At 40.7% G+C, this 22,500-nt stretch overlaps 1 protein-coding gene across 1 annotated transcript in view; it reads right to left on the bottom strand.

The window, feature by feature from the left end:
• Positions 1 to 22,500, bottom strand: part of CNNM2 (cyclin and CBS domain divalent metal cation transport mediator 2) — a 197,601-nt gene that overhangs the window by 24,512 nt on the left and 150,589 nt on the right. The window contains exons 3-4 of the mRNA XM_015420095.1: positions 6,530 to 6,673; positions 2,021 to 2,158 (exon numbers count right to left, since the gene is read on the bottom strand). Of these exons, the coding sequence (XP_015275581.1) occupies positions 2,021 to 2,158; positions 6,530 to 6,673 (282 nt within the window). The remainder of the gene's footprint in view (positions 1 to 2,020; positions 2,159 to 6,529; positions 6,674 to 22,500) is intronic.

The raw sequence follows: 22,500 nt of genomic DNA, 5'->3' as shown, positions 1-22,500 counted from the left end.
AGCAACAAACGGGAGATCACTTTCTAATACATAGATCTGTAGCAGCTGTTATGCCATTCTACAGACTTTCATTTGATCACTTGATCCATCCTTTTACAGGTCTAAAACGAACAGAAATTTTCTTTTTTTATATTTCTATCTTATTCTTACACAGGAACCCCAATGGTCTGCTATCCAGGGAACCAACCAGCTCTACACCTGCCTAGCTTCAATAATGCTACAGCATTAGACATCCTAAGTCAGAAATGTGAGTTACAATTAATAAATTGGCATCCAGAGCACCAATTATGAGTAACTATGAACTTTATGAAAATACCCTGGTCACAAATTTCCATCATCTGTTTGCACATATAATTCTAGATTTTAAAGATTCAGAGAGCCAGTGTGCATAGTGCTTAGAGTGTTGGACTAGGACCAGGGAGATCCAGGTTCAAATCCCTACTCTGCCATGAAAGATCACTGGGTGACCTGGGGCCAGTCACATACTCTCACCCTAACCTACCTCACAGGGTTCTTGTAAGGATAAAACGGAGGCAAGGACACAATGTAAATGACTTTTGATCCTCATTGGGGAGGAAGGTGGGTTATAAATGAAGTCAAATAAATAAATAAAAATAATGGACTGACTGTTATTTCTTAAATAGCTTAAAGTCAGATTACTATTTCAGGCTTATAACATCATTTCTCTCTTTATATGAATATAACCATAGAGACCAGAATCATAGATGTAGACATGGCTTTTGGGGGGGAAAGAGGTGCCAGAACTCTCAAGAGGGAAATGAAATTTTCAATCTGTATACTGAAAACTCATGAACTTTTAAACATTTTAAAAATTAATTTTGTCAAAGAGGTTCCAGAACTGGATGTAAAGGCTCTATAGAAGAACTGGAGAACTCAGTGGAAATAGTCTTAAATAGCTAGACAAGAAACATACCAGATTTACTGGCTGTTCCTTTTGTCAAGTCTTCTTCACATTGCCTCAAATGGACCCCAAGTGGATGACTCCTATAAGGTCGTCTCCAATTTCTTTTTAAAAACATGTATATAATCCCAGCAAACACACACTCCTGTTAATTGGTCTGCAGTGTCATACACAGAGATGAATTTTTTTAAACATGGAAATGACATTGAGTTGCATTATTTTAAAAAACCAACAGCTCACTACTATGACTATCAACAAAAAGTCAACTTTCTGGGCAATACTAGACTGCAGACATTTGCTGATTTCTGTTTGACACTATACAGTGGTATCCAATAGTAGACGTTATGCTCAATTCAGGAGTTTATAGGTATACTGAATACAAATCAATATAGTGTATAGCCTGTGGAAACAGGCCCATGCTAATTTTTACATCTACAAGCTCTTTCAAAAGGAGCTAATTTCTTCTACACACCTCACAGTACAGAATCCTTAATTATTTTATTTCGTGATCTATTTTTTCTTAGGATATTTGCTACTATTTAAGAACCAGACTATATGTTACACAGACTACTCTGTAACATTCCCCAGCCCCACTGGAGGCTGCAATCAGAAGGGTAGGGAAGGGAAGAGAATATTTAATATTTTCACTGAAGATCATTTTTCCTCTCACAATCCATGGAGGAAGATCACAGTGAGGGCCAATTCTGAGAGGAAATATTGCTATCAGTGAAAGCACTGAAACATCCACTGTTTTCCTTTGCTTCTGACTGCAGCTTTCAGGAGGGTTTCCCCCCCTCCCCCCACTGTCTTTACTGTGAAGGAATCTACATATGCAGGGTGGAACTTGAACTTATCTTCACCTTTCAGTTCAGTTTTAAAGCTAGTGGTGCCCACCTGACTAATGGGTCAGAGCTCATACCAAAACTTAACAGAGGATAGAATTTTTAAAAGAAGAAAAATGATATAATAGTGGCATTTTGCACAACTCTAAATCAGCTTCTCTGCCAAACAGCACCACCCCATCCACTTTTCCCCCATTCTACCAACAAACCAGCTGTAGGACCCTGGAGTGATCAAAGTGTGATAAGCCACACTTGCCTGTTGCTAGGAAACGATGCATTGCCAAGAGCAACTGTGGTGAGATTTTAACCTTCATTTCACTGTCTGTCTGTTTGAAGGCAGAGAAGTCCTGCTTTCTCTCCCGATGGGCTACTTTCTTTTTGGTTTTGTTATCAGCTGGGGATAGAAAAATGAAAGAAATGTTAGATTAAAGCCCAGTAAGAATACTGGGAGATGACACCTAGAAAGAAGAATAGCACTAAGGAATCAACACATCCTATAAGTTGTGAGTAGTTATTTTGACCTGCATCCAGTTGTACAACAAGAAAATCAGGCACCTATACAACGGTCCATTCATCTGATTGTGGTGCTCTTCCTTTTTTTGGCACCTGAATCTATATATCTAATTTCCAGCAGATGGCGCCGTGTGCGGATGCGTATTCCCAGGAAAAGGAAGCTCCCTCTGGCCCAGCAGGTTTTCTTACATATTCATAGTATACCAGTGCCTGCAGAAAAATCCCAAAACTAGAAAAAACCCTTCAGGGACGACTGAATTCCCCCCAAAACCTTTTGAAATGGCCTCTGCAGGGATCTGCTTCAGACATCAACTGTGAGAGAGAGGTTAGAACATTCAGGGCGGGGGGGGAAGAGGCTTCTAACCGGCTCTGTGAGTCAAAGGGTGTGGGGGAAGGGCCCTTTCCAGGCCTCCTTTGGCCTTTCAGGGAGGGAGGGAGCCTTGGGGCCTGGCCTGGGGAGTCCCTAGAGGTTTTGATTGGGGAAGGGAGAAACCTCAGCTGGGTATAATGCCACAGAGTCCACCTTCTAAAGCAGTCATTTTCTCCAGGGAGACAGATCTCTGCTGCCTTCAGTTCAGTTGTAAGTCTGGGGGGGGGTTTCCTTCAGGCCCCACTTAGAGGTTGCCAAGCCTAGGCCTGGCAGCACTTTAGGGTCGCCAGGTTCCCCCCCTGGCCACCGACAGGGGATTCTGGATAAGGTTGCCAGGTCCAGGCTGGGAAACTCCTGGAGATTTGCGGGAGGAGCCTGGGGAGGACAGGGACCTCAGTGGGGTACAATGTCACAGAGTCCACCCTCCAAAGCATCCATTTTCTCCATGGGGAGTTATCTCTGTAGTCTGGAAATGAGCAGGAATTACAGGGGATCCCCAGGTCCCACCTGGAGGCTGGCATCCCTCGGCAGCACCCTCTGGGTGACTTGATACCACCTGATTTGCATGACTCAAGTAGGCCCAGCTGCTTGCTACTGTTCATCAGCAGCCACCCTATGAAAGCCAGTGTGATGTAACAGAGCTTCAGATTAGGGTCTGCGAGACCCAGGTTCAGATCCCCATCTTGCGGTGGAAGCTGACTGGGTTATTTTGGACCAGTCACATACATTCAGCCTAGCCCACCTCACAGGGTTGTTGTGCAGATAAAAAGGAGGAGAGAATAATGTAAGCTGCTTTGGTTCCCACTGTGGAGAAAGACTAATTTTCCTAGGTAGAGGCTGTGGGGGAGGGGTGTGAAGATGGAAAGTTGCAGACTGAGAGGCAGATAAAGGTAGGTTGGCTGTTGGGTGGGAAGGAAATTGTGTTGCCAACTCCAGGTTGGGAAATTCCTGGACATTTGTGGGATGGAGCCTGGGGAGGGTGGGATTTGAGGAGGGAAGGAACTACAGATCAGTATAATGCCATAGCTGGAGGAGAAAAAGAAAAAAGGGGGGGTAGAAGGGAGAAAGAGTGTGAGAGAGGTAGAGGGAGACAGGAGGAAGCAAAGGTGTGAGGAATAGGATAACCATTCCGCAAGTTTCTTGCGGGTCTCCACTTGTATACAGTATTTCCATTGCAAGTATCAAAGCGAATGAATTTAAAACATTTTCCCTATGGTGGTGCTGCAGAACACAAGATGAAGCAAAGGGCTCCCAGGGACATCACACCTTGTTCCACTGCATAGCTACTGGCATTCAGATTCCCCCTTTTTCTAGGGAAGCAGAAGCCATCAGCATCACTGTATCAGAAAAGAAGAAATGCCTCTATGTATTACAGGACAGCCACATAGGGTAGAAACAGTGGACCACCCAAAACTCCTAACATAACATCTTTAGAGTGGCTTCAACATTTGAGAGCTAGCACATGTTTTAATTAAGTGATGGGAGTTTTAAAATCCATTTAAACTAAATGAAAATAACTGGCTGCTGCCTTGCACAAAACATCACTATAGTTACAGAGCAAATAGAGTAAAATACCTTGATAGGACAGGTCTGTCTGTAGCAATATGGGGACACATAATGGGTAACTGATTGTACTGAATAAGTCATATGGTGTTAACTATAAAAGTACATGAAAATATGTAATTAACAACATTATAACTGGTTAAAAATAAAAGTGGCTACAGAACAGCTAATTTTCCCGTTATGAGCAAAGTAAAAATGATGCCTTTTTTAGAAGTAAATAATATATATTAATACTTGGACACCCATGACATTTCACAGAATAGCACCAGTCATTTCACTCAGTAGTCATGTATATATAGGAGAGGAATGTTGGGAGCATCTCTGCATGATCCAAACTGAGCTTTTGTTTTCCCTTCCTGTTGCAGGTTAAAAAGTCTGGATATAGTTAGAATTGTGAGCCTTTAGACATAAGTTGAAGGGCAAGAGCCAAAGGAATCTTGGCCCTTCACTCTTAGCCCATGGCTTTGGATGAGCTTGCCAGCACCAACCCAAGATGTAGCTTATTGTGCTTTTGTTTTTTATTTAAATAGTATTCTTCTAAACAGTTCTGGGTCCTCACTGGGGAGAAAAGTGGGGTAGGAAATACCTAAATAAATAGATAATATGTATCACATACAGCCATCATATAGATTTCAGTGGTGTAGCAATGTTAGTCTGTTGGATCTTGTGGAACCTTAAAAAAGACTTACAGTCTTTTAAGCAGCACAAGGCTTGTGTTTTACTCAGTAAAGCTCTCCTGCTGTGCCTGTTACCCGTGTCTTGGTCTACCCACTTCTAGGTGGGGGCTGGTTGCACTGTGACAAATGCTTCTCTAGCCTCTTTTCTTTTTTCCTTTTCAAAATTTTGGGGTGAGGAAGGAGAGATCATACTGGCAACAGTGAACCTGGTCTTATTCCTCTTACTTTTCAGCCAAGTGGGATAGGCAGAAGGTGGAAACTGCTATGAAAGGTAGGGGAGAAGGGACAGCTTTCTCCTCTTCCTACTCCCTAAAATAGATGATAGATTTTTTTCAGAGAACTGATGGTTATATTAAACAGAGATTACTGACCAGGATGCCCTCACACTGTTTTTACCACTGGAAAAGCAGGCTTTATACTCTGCCAAAACCTGCAAAACCTATTGAAATAGCTGTAAAAGTGGGCCAAAACAAAAGGGTTATGCACATTTTAATAGACTCCCTCAGTTTAATCAACTTTCTTTCATTATTACTTATAGCAGGTTGGAGAGGAGAAGGGTTAAATCACTGGTGAATTAGTTCATTAGTTACCCCACGGTTGCATGCCGGCAGTAAAAAACTTTTCTATAAGATTCCATGTCATGGTGCAGGGATGGGTGCTCAGCAAGCCCGTAGCCATGGGGGGGGGGAGGCTGATGATGGTGACGCCCCCTCACTAATCTGCTCAGCCCCGCATAGCCCTGCCCACCTCCCATCCGCCCACACCAGCCTTGCCCAGTCCTCAGGCAGCACTTCACCATGGTGCCTCCATGACGGCAGTAGCAGTGGCTCACTCCAGAGGGCTCCGACAATGGCAGCCTGACCCACAGCTGGGGGGGGGGGCTTGAGTCAGTTTGGTGTCGTGGTTAAGAGCGTGGACTCTAATCTGGGAGACCTGGGTTTGATCCCCCACTCTTCCACATGCAGCTGCAGGTGTGACCTTCAGTCAGTAACAAGTTCTTTCAGAGCTGTTCTCTCAAAAGCAGTTCTCAAGGGAGCTCTTTCAGCCCCACCTACCTCACAGGGTGTCTATTGTGGGGAGGGGAAGGGAAAGGGATTGTAAACTGCTCTGAGACTCCAAGTGAAAGGTGGGGTATAATCCAATCTCCTCTTCTTCCTGTGGCTCAGCAGCTCCATGACAGCAGCAGTGACGGCGGCTCAATGGCAGCCTGAGCAAGCTAGAAGTAGGAAAACACGGCAAGGCTATACAATGGCCGCCCTCTCCCTCTCCTCCTGCTCTGCCAGCTCAAGCTCCCCCACAGCTGCGGCTCAGGCTGCCATCGTCGGAGCCCACCAGAGCAAGCCACTGCCGCTACTGTCACAGATGCATCGTGGGTGGAGCTGCTGGTGGGTGAGGCGCTGCTTGAGGGCTGGGCAAGGCTGGCATGGGCAGCCAGGAGGCAGGTGCGCATTCCCCCACTGCTTCTGGTATTTGCTCCCCCCAACGGGAAAATTCTGGCTACAGGGCTCCTTTAGATGCAGATGGACACTGAGGTGCCAATTTTAATTCTTAATCAATTTTTCTCAAAAAATAAACATGTCAGAACCATATTAGAAAGGCTTTCTACTTCCACAGAGGGAAAATCATGGAGAGTAATACTCACTGTAGAGATCTGTTTCATCTAGAATCTCAGACTTGATGATCTCTTCAATTACATCTTCCAAGGTAACAATGCCCAAGACTTCATAAAAAGGATCCCCTTCCCCTTCATTGTTCACCCGTTGTACTATTGCCAAGTGAGATTTACCTGCACAGAGTAGTAGACCAAGAAATTAGACATTAAAGCAGAGTAACCACCCAGCTACTCTCAAAATGATACAGAATGTCACAGTATCCTGCAGTACAATAACAGATATTTAAAGGGATTTTATCATTGAAAAAATATATACCTGAAAATGTGCCTAGCATTACTGTTAACAAATTAACAGCCCAATTATAAGCAGAAGTGTACCTTTCAAAGTTCACTGTAGTCAACCACAAGCACAAAAAAATCTATAACATTCCCACAATTCTAAGACCATTGCCTTGTATTAAGCATCCCTCCCTTTCCCTTCAACTTCATAACCATCACTAGCATTCTTCCCTACTCCTGTTTCCTCCTCCCTTCCTCCAGTATCCTCTGTGATAAGGGAGAACAATTTCAAATACATTTGAAATGAGTTAACACCATAACTAAAGAATGAATCTGCAAAGCATTTTTGGGTAATGTACTACAGCTCTATCATACAGAAATTGTGATAGCTGAAACAAATGGTGCTACACTAAAACAAACAAACAAAAAACCCCACGTTCAATCAGATAAGTTCTATAGAAGCTCCAGCTTCCTTTATGACATTACAGGTGATAACCAGCATCCTGTTGAATTTGTACCATAATTAACAGACATGGATGAAAATTGGATGTGCCACAATCAGGCAACATTTTTATTAGACTTATTCTGTATGAAACTTCACATGCATAACTGATTTATGTAATGAATCTTTTGATTTTAGAGAAAGGTATGTCATAAATCTGAAGGCTTCATGAATGCTGTTTATTTTAATGACAAATATTTTTCAATAGAAATCCTTCTAAGAATAGTTATTTATATTTTAAAATTATGCACACATGGACCATTTCTATGGCTACTAGTATGCCCAAATCAACCAGGTGCTTCCTGGTTATAAATTGCTTTTACATCTAACAGAACTAATCAAGGAGCTATTAACCAACTCTGCAAAGTCTAAATAAGTCTTGAAAGAATTTCCTAGACGTTTAGGAACACACTGTCTACTAACCTAACCCATTTAACGATTCTTAAGGCTGCAACCCTATGCATATGTGGAAGTAGGTCCCATCAACTCAGTGGGAGCTACTTGTGCGTAAATAGCCATAGGCTTCAAGACCACTATCCAGCTCATCCACACTCAAGATAGTAACCAGAACAGATAGCCTACTTGCTTAGACTCCTTTATAGGCAGTAAGAATTTGGTACAGGAATCTATTTACTAAACTAACAAGCATTCAAATTATCCTACCCAAGCTAACTCATGCCCAAGGAATGATGATATCTTGGAAAAATTAGACCAGGGAGGGGACCTTATCAACAACCAACATAAACACTGCACCAGGTCAAACCAATTCAGCTCGGTAAGCTTCACATCTGCTTTCCCAGGGACTCAACATAAGCAGTTAAAAACAAATTCTTTGTGAATACTGTCTGTCGAAAGCTAAATTCTTTTGCTATTCCCAGCTTGTGATCATTTAAAAGGAATTTTCCAAAGCAAGGTCTAATATTAGACTCAAAATGAAGTTTCCATTCCACTTACACGATATTCTCACCAAAGTAACTACTGCATAATCTGATTGTCTTGGAGCTACTCGTTTAGATGCAGATGGACATACTTTAAATACCTACTTCGCTACGCCAATAAGACTTATCTTGAAGGGTCCTTGTTTTACAATATGAATAGTTATTACAACAATTATTTGTCTCTAAAGTTATGCACATGCTAATAAATTTTGGTCAAGCCATAATTACTTCCTTGTAGTAATAATCATGCTATTAATTTCCACTTTAACATCAGAAGTCCTAAGCCAAGTGTGTTAGGAGCTTTGTGACTGTAACTGGCATTGGCAAGAGTATTTAATTTTAGGGATCACGGAGGAGACATTGGAAACACATTTGCCAGCTGTAGAAGATCAAGGTTGAACATCTGTCTCCTTTCTCTTTTAGGTATTTTCAGGTCCTGGGTGTGGCCAGAGGTGTGAGCCTTTTAGCAAGAGGCCAGCTTTTAGTCTGCGGTTCAAGTTTTGTGGCCTTCAGTGAACTGGCCCTGACAGATCTTGGATGAACCCTGGTGTTCTAGTGATTGCTGTTTATTTAGAGTTGCCAACCTCTAGGTGGGGCCCGGAGCTCTCCCACTTTTACTACTGATCTCCAGCTGACAGAGATCAGCTCCCCTGGAGAAAATAGCTGCTTTGAAGGGTGGGCTCTATGGCATTGTACCATGCTGAGGCCCCTCCCCTCCCCAAACCCCAACTTCTCCTGGCTTCACCCCCAAGGTCTCCAGGTATTTTCCAACCCAGACCTGGCAACCCTATGTTTGTTGCTGGTTGTTTAGTTATATTTATGTTTTTAATAAGTCACTTTGTATCCACAGTGAGGAGAAAAGCAAGATATAAATATTTATATAAATTCTAAATGCTCTTATTATAAAAAAATTAAATCCAGAAGATAAGGGTCTTTCATCAACAGAATAAAAAGGGCTGGGGTGTGTGTAATAGTATTTAACATTTCCTACTACACTCTAAATTCTCATTTTAATAACCTTTTTATTGTTTTCATTTACTCTACAGCACACAGAACAGTTGAAAAGGTCTGTATGATATCACAAATTACTCACGCTCATGTCAGAGATATGCAAACTGTAGTGTTCATGTGCAAACAGTAGAAACTGCAGTGTTCAGGTAAACCAGCTTGCTTGAGGCACATGTGCAAATGTTCTTTAATTCTGGCTCCTTACTCTTGCTCTTTAATGCTTATTAATATTAAGGACAACACTCCCAATGAAAGCCTTGTTCATTACTGTGACCAAATCACCTAACCATTCACCCCCTTGTTTGGTGAGCTCTTTTTTCTTTGGCCAAGTTTCTTCTTTATCTTGCAAATGTTATATATGGCTGCTATAACCTACTAGAGATAAAGCCCTCTCTTGATCCTCAGTGGACTTGTTTTGGGAAGAGATGCCTGGATTTCCACACAGCTCAGCCTTGCTGATGGTGGGATAAATAATTCCCATGGGGCAATACAAAATGGTGCATGTGTGCAGTGCCGTCAGCAATATTTGTGTCAAATTACGAGTTGAGAAAGAACACACTTTACCAAGAAAACTGTTTCAAAACATTCTGCTTAGAAAGAAGATAAATACCAAGCTAATTTTAAATGAAGCTATGGGGATCTCATCAAGCATTACTTCTGTATAAACCTAGCTAGAATTCGGTTGTAAATCATGCATTTTGGAAGACAGCCATTTTCTTTCATTGACACAAATGAGTAGGACTTCTTTGGAGCTCAACTAGAGTTGCAACATTTGATTACTCCAAACAAATATTAATTGGTGGATCCATTAAGTAACAGTGCATATTTAATTTCTGAGGCTCCTTAGGATTCTGACCTATTAAAGTATTTTAACATCATCTATCTTTCTAACTCGAGCCAGACATCCTGGAATGTGAAGTTAAATGGGCCTTAGAAAACATTACTAACAACAAAGCTAGTGGAGGTGATGGTATCCCAGCTGAGCTATTCAAAGTCTTAAAAGATTATGCTGTTAAAGTGCTGCACTCAGTTTGCCAGCAAATTTGGAAAACGCAACAGTGGCCACAGGATTGGAAAAGGTCAGTATACATTCCAATCCCAAAGAAGGGCAATGCCAAAGAATGTTCAAACTATCGCACAATTGCACTAATATCACACGCTAGCAAGGTCATGCTCAAGATCCTACAAGCTAGGCTTCAACAGTACGTGGATAGAGAACTGCCAGAAGTACAAGCTGGGTTTCGAAGAGGTAGAGGAACTAGAGATCAAATTGCCAACATTCGCTGCATTATGGAGAAAGCAAGAGAGTACCAGAAAAACATCTACTTCTGCTTCATTGACTATGCTAGAGCCTTTGGGAGAGTCATCTGGAGATCTCTTGCATGTTTGGCATCTTTAATTTGCACAGGATCCATTCTATACAATCCTGACCCTCATGAACCTGTGCTTGTCATTTCCCCAGAAAATGCTTTCCTGGGGACACCTTCTTTGGGGGAGCCATAACTCGAACCCCATAAATTCAATCCTCACCAACCTTGGCATGTAGGTAGAGGAGGGTTAGCCGGATATCCCTTGTGAGTTTGGTGTCTCTATCATGCTGAGGGGTGTTCTACCATGTCACAAACCTCACAAATGAAACTGGTTTATTTGTGATGTTTCATGGTTCATGAAGCTGGCATACCATGAACCATACCACATTTTCCCAGTTCATGCCCATCACTACTCAACACCAGTTCTCTAGGTGAAATCCATCTGGTTGTCCTCATGAATTACCCCTGCATTGACCCATGTGGATCTATAAGAACCAGATCATCACTGAGACAGTACCCTAAGACCACAATTGTACCTTTAAAGATTGACTACCTCTTTCAATAGTCTTTCAGTAGTCATGTATGGCTGCGAGAGTTGGACTATAAGGAAGGCCGAGCGCCGAAGAATAGATTCTTTTGAACTATGGTGCTGGAGAAGACTCTTGAGAGTCCCTTGGACTGCAAGAAGAACAAATCAGTCAATCCTCAAAGAAATCAACCCTGACTGTTCCCTGGAAGGCCAGATAATGAAACTGAAGCTCAAATACTTTGGCCACCAAATGAGAAGGGAGCACTCACTGGAGAAGACCCTGATGCTGGGAAAGATTGAAGGTCAAAGAAGACGGGGACGGCAAAGGATGAGATGGTTGGACAGTGTCATCGATGCAACGAACATGAAACTGAGCAAACTTCAGAGGACAGCGGAAGACAGGAGGGCCTGGCGGGATCTAGTCCATGGGGTCGCGAAGAGTCGGACTCGACTGTGCGACAGAACAACAACAACATCTTTCTAACACAGTGTTTGGTAGCATTTTGTTTTTAAATTCTGTGGTCTCATATACCTCTTTAAACATCTCCAAAAGATTAAAGGTAATATTAAGTCATATTAAAATGTTGGTAATATACAAATACAAGAAGGGGGACCCGCGATACGTGGGCCCCCAGCGGCGGCGGGAGACCTGAGCTCGGCCCGCCAAACTCCCCCCCCCACAGAGTCCCCCCTGCCAGCCCACCGCAGAGGTCCCAGAGTGTTCCCTGCACATGCGCAGGAAATGCTCTTTTACTTTTGGGGGGATTTAAATATCCCCCTTATATTTTTTGTACTTTTTAGATTTTTGTGCACACCTGGGGACTGCCCCAAGTGTGCAGGAAAATCGACCTGCCCCCCAGGTGCCCCCGATGTGCGGATTTAGATATCCACACGCAGGGGGCGCCTTCGCTATTAGATATATAGATAAGCAGGGATCTACAAGGACCATTATTTTCTCTATATCTTCCCTGTAGCCCCCCCATAGCCTCTTCTCCTGTCCCGCCTCTCCTTCCCACTTACCAGCCTACCTACCTTTATCTGACCCCATCTTCAACCTTATGTCCTTCTCTCCCCTGGCAGCCTTTCCCTGGGAAAGTATGACTGAATTGCAGGGTTCTGGTGTACTGGGCCCACCTCACTTTCCCCTGAATCCCACTTCCCATACAATTTCTTCTTTCCACCTTCTATTATTTTGGGGGTTAACTCCCCCAAAGTATTTATTTATTTTAGAGTTCAGATTTTTCCACAAACCTGCAGCTTTTCTTAGATTTGTTGAAAGATGTGGCTTGACTGTTCATGACTTCAGGCTCTGGATTTAAGTACCCGTAGATCTGGCCACATTGAGCATTTATACTGATGATGTGAAAATGTAACTGATCAATTGATTAGGGATTTAAAGACTAATTACTATTCAACTAAAAATTCTTTAATTTTTTTACAGATCTAGACGCAAGTACTTTTTATGTTCATTGTTTATATCATATATGTAATTTCATTCTTTATACATATAGCAATGCATGCTAAATTGCACAACAAAAAGCAATTCTTCACATCAGCAGCCAACAAAAACCATATATTATGCAATTTATGACAAGAATGATTAAATAATAACAAATTCTCCAGTAAAAACACTGGGTACAATAAAGATTCTCTCTGCCTTCATTCTGCAAGCTCTTCTTGGTGGCAGTTAATATATAATGAACAAGCACAGACATTTTACAGAGATTCGTGGAAATACATATTCTGGGAATTATTTATTATATGCCCACAGTGTATTATGGTATGATAAAATGCCTGTTTTATTCCATGGTTCTGGAAGTTACTACCTCTATTCCTCCTGCATGCACTGCTCCCTGAAAAGTAAAGAGTCTTCACAGCAGCAACTCTAGAGAACTGACAGACTGACAGCCATCTCAGTCAATGGTGCAGTTGTATGACTGATCAGCTGAAAGACTGAGAGAACACAGCAGCAATTCTTGCAATATTCAGACCAGAACTGAGAAATACCAGAAGGACCGGTTTTGTAAAGTTCTTAGAACAGGCATACATACACAATATTTTTTTAACATAATATTTAAAGTACTGTAAAAATAACAGGAATTCTGAAGTGGAACAACAATTTAGCTAAGGAGTAAAGTAACTTGCGGCTACAAGAATTTTGATAGTTTTTCACCATGAGAGAGCTGGACTCAAACTGGTAGATTCTTGTATAAATTAGCTATCTAGACAGTCAGTGTATCAACCCATTAACTTTCCCCCTTTCTTTCCTTTCTCTTATTTGCAAGGGGGAAGAACTTATATTTTAAGTTCATAAATTTTGAATCTGAGAGTTACTTACAGTGAAATGAACCAGTAGCTATTTGCATGTATAGACCAATTACGGGGAGAAGTACAAAGAGAAAAGTAGAGTTTCTGATTATTCTTCATATATCTGATGAAGACATGGAAGCATCAAGAATCTAGGCTGCAGACACCATCAGTCTCACCATGAAACACCAGGTAAGGGGTCAATGACTGCTGGTATTAAAGACTACAAGTATTTAAATACTTTTTAAATTCTGAAAAGAATTGCTAAAAGTCTGCTTTTCCTTTTCTTTATGAGTTTTCCAGTGCAGCACATTATGAACAAATAATAATTTCTTGTACACAAGGAAGTGTCTAATTTCCCTTGACTGTCTTGTAATAGCAAGCTATCTTCGAGGGACATAAAATCACTGGATGTAGAAGCAACCGTGTTTTGGAAGGGCATTTCACCAAGAAAGCTAGAACCTTCATAAAGAATGCATTTCAGTTCCTTTGTGTATTATCAAAAGATTGCCCTTACCTACAAGAAAGTTCAGTGCTAATTTGGCAGAGTTAATAATGGCAAAAGTTACCCATAACTGAAATGAGTAATTAGTAACAGAACATGGCTCAGGAAATGGCTTGATAATGGCCCCACTGGTGGACCTCCTGATGGCACTGGTATTTCTGGCCACTGTGTGACACAGAGTGTTGGGCTGGATGGGCCTTTGGCCTGATCCAACATTGGCGTCTCTTATGTTCTTATAGATATATTCCATTCTCTTCTTAACAGAATGGTCCTGTTCTAAGTAGCAGATACCATTACGCACACTGGTATTCCTCTGGAGAGCTTTGATCAAATGAACTTTTCAAACTGTATCAGGCTGTAGAAGGCACCTGTACTGGGATTTCAGGACTCTCCATACTGCTGGTCTACTGGAATAATGGGAAAGTAACCTAAAGGTGTAGCTGACAAGGTAGGCCACATCTTGTCTAATGATTGATGTAAATGACTTTGATGATTTTTCTACACTGATAGCACTTAAAGATAAGAAATAACACACAAATTGCATATAGAAATGTGAATCTACAAATCGTTTGCACATTTTCCCCTTTAACTGACCCACTTGAAACAGTTTTAAGTGCTAAGCAAAGAAAATACAAGAAGCCTACATTAATAACCAAGGAAGTAAAGGCAAATCTCAAAATGGTGCCCTATGGTAAACAGAAATACCCAATTTTATTTGAGAAATCAGTCTGTAATTGTGCAAGGAGGGCTATAATACAATTTATGCAAAATAATGTAATTCAATATTAGCATTAATTATACTCAAAATCAATCCACAAGCATCATGATCCTTCCGCCCCTCACTGCTCCCTTCCATCACTCCCTCCCGAAACACTTTAGAGGTTCTGGTGACATGCTGGGAAAAGCAATAAACGTGTCTGTGGTGACATCCTTTTAAAGAGATATAATGATATATCACTATTATAAAGCTGCATTTAAAAAAATGATAAAAAATGAAACCACACATTTTCCAGGATGTAGAGAGACAGGGGAAAGCAGAGGGTGTGGTTTGATGGTGAAAGTCCAACCATCAAAAAAATGGGTTGGAAGTGGATTGGAGATGGCAGAACAAAGAAAACTGAATGAAATCTTACACCATGAGGAACCAAGATGCCTCAAAATCTGTTCCAAAAACACTTGGGGCAAAAGCGGTCTCAAAAGAACCAGAAAAAAGGAGGGCGGAACAAGGTGAAAACTAAAAGCACAAGAAAATATACAGAAATCAGGGGATAAACTGAAGCAGTATGGGACCAGAACCAACAAAAAAGCCTTAATATTACAGAAGATCAACAAAACTACTGCAATATTTTATATACAGTCGAGATTTACAGTTGTAACCTATTTATCAAAATATATGAGGCATTCACGTTCTAATTCATCAAAAAACATCCTTTTGATGTTTGGATCTTGGCTGTCCATATAGCACAATTTTACAGTGTGCCTATTTTCTCTGCCATTTTTTATGTTTTCCTTTCCCTTTTTCTTTTACATCAACAACCATTTTTTGCAACATCAAGATATATTTTGTTCATCAAACAAGCACAATGATTGAAGGATTCTTCCAAACTAAGTGACAGAGCATTTTCACTTTTATCCTTGCAGATATAAAGGTTTATATAACACACCAAGAATGAAAGAACAAGGTTTCTTTTCAGCTGTGCAAAATCTGATTGTGTTAGTGCAACTTCCACTACTTGTAGATTCTCTATCTACTGAAGTATTTGGATTTAAACACTGAAACTGTGCCACAATAATAGATATTGCTGCAGTTAATAAGCTCACTGCTGCACTACATCTTGTATGATATTAACAGTACTTGGTTGCCCAACCACACTAAGCTACAGCTATCCTTTTTTTAAAATCACTCTTTGTTACGGCTGCGATTTCAAGACTGGATTGTATTCCAGATGTAACCTTAATCTTCAGCAAATCATGGAGCAGGAGGGTGAACAACCAGCACCAGCCAGTTCACATAGGATGTCATCCCATTTTGAACCTCTGAAGAACTTGTGCACAACCTGATAGTTTTGTGTCATTTTGCCCATGAACTGGAGGCTGAAAACTGAAGTCCTGTTTGGAACAACTCTGGCACTCAAGTTCCATTATTTCATTCTAATTCAGGCAGAAGAAATTCTTTGGCTTATTGTATCATGAGCTGTACCTCCGGAGACAGCATATCACATACAATTTCTGTCCTCTACCTTTTCTTTCTCTTCCTTTGCGATTCCAGGCCAGCCACATCACTGAAAAAAAGCAGAGAAAAAGGTAAGTGACCCACGACAATAAATATCCATGTATAGCTGTCTCAGTCACCCAGGAAAAACAAAAACAAAACAAAAGAGGATGAGAAGTGATCATAGCAAGCAGGTGACTAACAGTGCAATCTGAAGCAGTTACATCATTCTAAATCCACTGAAGTCAACTCTGCTTAGGACTGGATTATAAGGAACACATTCTACAACTTATATTTACACTTGTTCTAGTAGACTGAGAGAACTATAAATCTTTAGAAATTTAAGTGGAGAAACAAGGCAAGAACAGGTAGCTGAGTGGATAATTGAAACTCAGCAGTATGAACAAATACTGGTGAGAACACACCAGTATGACAGAATATCAAATATTAAAATTAAATAGGGAATTACTCTTATTATTCCAATAACACATTCCTCCCTCCCTTTTGATTATTTTACCCCGAAGTCATGCACTACATATTGCATAATGTCTCATATAGTACCCTCAACAACAGTACTGCCAAGATGGCATTCATGACAATTACAGAAGATAACACAACACAGCATAACTCGGCTTACCATTGACAAAGTACCATGAGCAGCGCTGCCTCTTGTGCTGGCCTTCTCTACCCTGGGGCCGCCTGTAAAGAAGGTGTATTGTTGGCCGTCCTGGTCTTAGGAATTCCTCAGAACCTAGCTGTTAGGATTCTGATCTCTCAGGAATCTCAAAGAGTGGATGCTTTGAATCAAAGTTTTCCACGATCATAGTAAAAAAGAGTACAAAGACAGGATCTGTGGTTGGCTTCAGCAACATTGTCATGGGAGCTGTTCCTGTAGTTTTGCAGCAGAAGGCACTATACTGTGCTTTGAATGTTTATACAAGGTCTACAGATTTTCAGACAAATGAGACCACCATAACAAGGGACATGTCCATAGAAATTTACTACTTCTACTATCCCTTTAAAACTCTGGCATAGGCCAGAATAAAAGTCTTAGTCCCAGATGTGCAGGCTCCTTGTGAAGCACCTCATCTCTGGATTTCCTCCGCAGATATACCTGCAGTTTTCTGGTGCCCAACATGGGACTTAATGATCCGGATTGCATCTTACACCAGCTCAGAAGTATGAGTAGGACCTTCTGCTATCTGTGGTCTTGAAGGGATCTGTGGTCTTGAAAGGAATTGCAAAAGCTAAACAAAACTTTAGTGAAGCATATGACCAAGATCATACAGAAACAGAATTTTAAACTCTTCCTGCTTGACCAGAGGGAGAGAAAACCTTCTGGGACCCTTCCATAGACAGAAGTGGCGAGCAATTGAATGCCCACTCTATTGCCTCATGTCTACTTGATCACTGGCAGAAACATGATGGTAAAAACTGGTTTGCAGACCAAATGGAGAAAAACTTCATCTCTGGTTTTCAAGGTGACAGTCCCATGAAAACATGACGTCACAGGTAGCTATTCTCCTAGAAAATATGCCAAACTTCAAGAACAAACTGCATTCATCATGGTAGCTTGAGAGGTGGTTATTTGTTTCAATCACCTTTTGATCTTAGTTCACTAAGTGATTTATAATTTAAAAAATAAAAACACAAATCTACATTACAATAAAACAAATTTAAAAATTTAAGATAAATACACAGTGGAAGCAGAGAGACAAATAGATATAACAGGGGTGCTTCAAACAAAATGTCCTAAAATAATTAGAAAATTCATCCAAAGGTCTAAACAAATCCATCTCTGAAGGAAAACTGATAGAGCAGCACAGAGATCTTGCGGAAGGGCTTCTCACAGAACTGGGACAACTACTGAAAAGGCATTACTCTCAGTGAATGTCAATCATGACTCCAGACCTCCTTGGAAAACCAGCAGTTGGGAGGCGGGGCAGGCTTTATTCAGCCGCCTCTCTGAATATCCTCCAGGTCCCTAGTAGGGGTCAGTCACCAGAGGTCGCCATGACTTCCAGGTGCACAAATACTCACACACATGTATATATGGGGGGGGGGGAGAGATCATTACTCCAAAAAAGAGTAAGCAGGGCCACCTCAGTAGATCTCAATTCCCAATAGATGAAAAACATGGAATATGGAAATATATAATATTGCTCTGAGAAATAAAAATAAAATGCTGTGGTAAAACACACATACACACAACGAACACTTCCATTATTTCATATATGTGAGATTTCATCTGTGCTCATAGAAACTATGCACATGCGTGCACACAAGCACATACACACATATAACCCTGAACACCAACTCACCTACATTTTGGAAAAACCTGTCACTTAATATTTACATTTTGAAAATTGGAAGCTATTACCTTTTAAGTCAAGTCAACTAATGTGTTGTATGTAGTCATTGCTATTACAAAACACAGCAGAGCATTCATAAAACGTTAAAACGTTAAACCACAACCTTAGTGACTGGGTTAAAATTAACTACTAGTCCGTGATAAAAGAAGAATAAAACAGGTTTGATCACCATCGAGTAGCCTGCCCCTTAGATCTAATCTTAGATGCTGCTAAAGCAAACAGGGAAACTCTATGGGATATATAAGCATCATTATCTGACAGCAGTGCAGGAATACTATCTTCTCAGTTTCTGGGAGTGCTTGCATACCTAATAGAATTTCTGCTAAAAATTTCTCTCTTGGAGTGCTGTAAAGCGGACAATAGAGCATGTAGTGAGGAATGTCCTCCACCTCTGGCAAACCACAAATGCAGAAACATTGCTCTTTTGGAGTATGCGAATAACGGCCAGCCAAAAGGGCTGTTTTCATAGTTTGGAATCGCAAACCTGTAAAGGACACTCTGAGGTTATAGTTAGGGATATTAACTAGGTAACTCAACCTGCGGTGGTCAAATTTGCAATATTTATACCAGGGAGCCACTTTAGATTTCAGAATTAGAGAACGATTGATCAGTGCATCAGCCTCGTATATCCAATCACTAAGATGTGAATTCTCAGCTGAGACCCTGAGAAGGTCATCTGGAATAGTATATCTTTGAATGATAGTATTAAGAAAGTTAGAATGGCTAGGGTCTTTACCAAAATGGAGGTTGTCTGATTGATGGTTTATAGGATTGGAGCTCGGAGGTATGTTCTTTTTCCAGTATTTTATAACCGTCAGGTATGCTCGGGCCTTCACAGAGGGAAGTCCCAGTTTAGCTCTCATTAAAGATGTGGGAGTACCTCTGAGCAAAGCTAGAATTCACCTCATAAATTGATTTTGGATTATCTCCAAATCAGCCAAAATATCCTCCTTCTAGCCCTAAACTTCGATTTCATATAAGAGATGAGGGATGACCTTGCTGTTGAATAATTTCAGTGCCGGGTCAATCAGACAGCCGCCCTTTGTGTGAAAAAAATGTACAATTGATCCTACCATTCTTAATCCTGAGGCTTTTACTGATGCAAGATGCTTTTTCCAATTCAGAGTCTCTGTGAAGGTTACTCTGAGATATTTAAATGTTCTGCATTGTTCGATGGGGTTGCCAAGGTCAGTCTATTGAGAGATTTTAGGCTTTCTCCTAAAGACCATTACCTTGAAGTAGTTTATATTGAGCAATTCCTCATTACAGTATTTCCCTAGCTGGTGTAAAAGTCTTCTCAGACCGATTTTAGTTAGAGATATTAGAACCATGTCATCCGCATAAAGAAGAATTGATTTTTTTTGTTGACCGAGTGATGGAGGGAAGAAATGTGGACCTGAGAGAATCTCTGTAATGTTGTTGATGTACACACTGAATAATTTAGAACACATGATGAAATTTAACACCAAACTCTTTAGAATTGCAAACCATATTCCAAACTCTGTTTAAATGTGTTACACACTATTGTATTCGAAGACTGCCATTTTGCCCAATTAGAGACAACAGATAAAGTGAACTGAGCTCTACAGGAAAACAAGCTTTTGTTGGAATAAACTGTTTTCATTTGCTTAAGAGTCTGAGAAAACTAATGGATGCCTGATTGCCCAAGGCTTTTCATTCTAGGGTGTCAATCATGGACATTCTTAATCATTCCCAGAGTATAGTTAGAGGGCACCTGATCCAGCAACCTTGTGGGATCAGTGAGAGTGTCATGTTTTAACAGATCTAGGTAATATATGACACATTAGGCCACAAAGTCATCCTTTTCTTTAGAAAGGGCTTTTTTCATCCTAGTAATTATATCTTTTAGCATTCTGTTTGACATTAAAATACAATTTCATTTTTATTAGTGGCCCAAAGAATTTTGGTGCTGTCTCGAATACAAAGGTGACACAATCCCCAACCAGAGGGCTTTCAAAAACATAACATTTTTATTTTGAATGTCTTTGTTTCAATTTTTCAAATCTGAGAATTAAGATACAGCCTTTAAACACTGGCCTACACTCTTGAGCGCCTGCAAGGCTTTTTAAATCAACCAAAGATTACCTGAAATCAAAGTAGAACAAAGAGTCTATCCACCAAGACGGCTGTACGTTCACATTTGTATTATCTCTAAGAAATCATTAAAATGTAAACAAATCTAGACACAGGCTAGAAATTAACAAAAGCACCCTGCGCTCTATCTAATCTAACACACTGTTTCACCCAACAGCCAACCAGCTGCCCTGGTGGGCCAACAAACAGGGCATATAGAAAGAGGCCTTTCCTGGTGCTCTCTGCTAGCAATGGTAATTATAAATTATGCATGGGGTGGAGAAAATGGATAGAGAGAGCTTTTTTTCTCTCCCCTAATACTAAAGCTCAGGGGCACCCAAAGAAGTTGATGGGCATTAGGTTCAGGACAAACTGAAGGAAATACTTCTTTACTCAATTAGTAATTAAGTTGTGGAATTCAATGTCTGTGAAAGTAATGATGGCCACAGGTGCATTTAAAAGTGAGTTAGATGGATTTATGGAGGACAGGTCCATACCTGGCTATTAGCCATGCATGGGAAGTTAAGGAAATATCCATACACAGAGGAAGAGGCAGCAAACCTCTTAATCTGTAATGTCTCCACAGCCATCTTTTCCCCCCTAGAATGAAAGCCATCTTCTTCTTTTTTTTGAGAATGAAAAGTCCAAGACTCTTATGCATTTTCTTATAGATTGTCCAACCCCCCACCCCCCACCCCTCTGTACTTTTTCCAGCCCTGTTAACATCCTTTTCAAGAAATGGCAACCAGAACCAGCATGGGAGAAAAACAGTGACAAAGAATGAATCAGGAAGGGTGGACAACCACTTATTCCAAAGAACCATATTGAGACTAGAGAAAAGCATTTCTGGTATTTTGACTAGCAAAGCAGGAACAACAGAGATAAAATTTTGAAAGACAAATAAACACACAATACAACAGACATTCAGAGTCTAGGAAAACTCAGATGACTATTAGCAACTCTCTTCTTTCCTACATGGCCTTCAGAAGAGATTGTTTCTCCTGGTCATTTATTAGTTAGTGGGTACAGATTTTTCTCCTTGGTGCTTACAAGTTAGTACTTCCATACTTGCACAAGACATTCTTCCCTTATCAGCCATCTAAAACCACTATTAGAAACAGCAGCTAAAAACAAGGGCATAGCCAGCAGGGGGAGCAGGAAACTTTCATTTGATTTTCTTAAAATAAAAGGTATTTGTCTAAACTCATCAGGACTCTCCAGGAGAAATATTATTGCCTCAGCTGAACAAAGCTGGAAATTGAGAGACTTCTGGGGCCAAACAAAGAGATCTTGGGGGGGACATGGCAGGGAAAAGCCTAGAGAATTCAGAGGTAGCAAGTCTTATGGAGGACAGTATGTGGATAAAATGTCTACCTTGCATTTATCTTTTGCGCAGCCCTGGTGATTGCAGGCACAGTATTGCTGCTTGAAGACTCCATGACTATGCACATTTACCCATGAGTAAGTGCCAATAAATTCATGGAGGCTTACTTCTAAGTAAACATGGTTAAGATTCCATGGTAATTCTCCCAGTAATTTTACTGGGTAAATGAAGCATATGCTGTTTCCCTTTCTGGATAATGGGGATTTAGAAATGCTTAGCTTTGGATGGATTCTGTCTCTTATTACACACCTTTTACATAAAATTGTGCACCTTTTATATAAAATATAATTTGCTAGACTATCTGTGTAATCCTATGTAGCTTTTCTCCTCTCTAAATAAATAAATTTCAGTGGGCTTAGATTGAAATTAACTGCATAGGATTGAGCTGCATATTATTTTAAATATAGCTATAACATTTGAAATGTAAGATTCTTTAAATTTTAGAAATGTGTTAACCACAAGGCTCCAATAGATTTGCTATGCTTTCAGGGGCCACAGTACTCTCTGGACTAGTTCTCGCAGATATGGTACATCTGGGTCTGGACTGTACCATGTCCAGAT

Source organism: Gekko japonicus, unplaced genomic scaffold, assembly GCF_001447785.1.
Source record: "Gekko japonicus isolate JY-2015 unplaced genomic scaffold, Gekko_japonicus_V1.1 scaffold29, whole genome shotgun sequence".
Lineage (NCBI taxonomy): Eukaryota > Metazoa > Chordata > Lepidosauria > Squamata > Gekkonidae > Gekko > Gekko japonicus.
The sequence above is the reverse complement of the archived record's forward strand: the minus strand, read 5'-3'. Positions and strand labels throughout refer to the sequence as shown.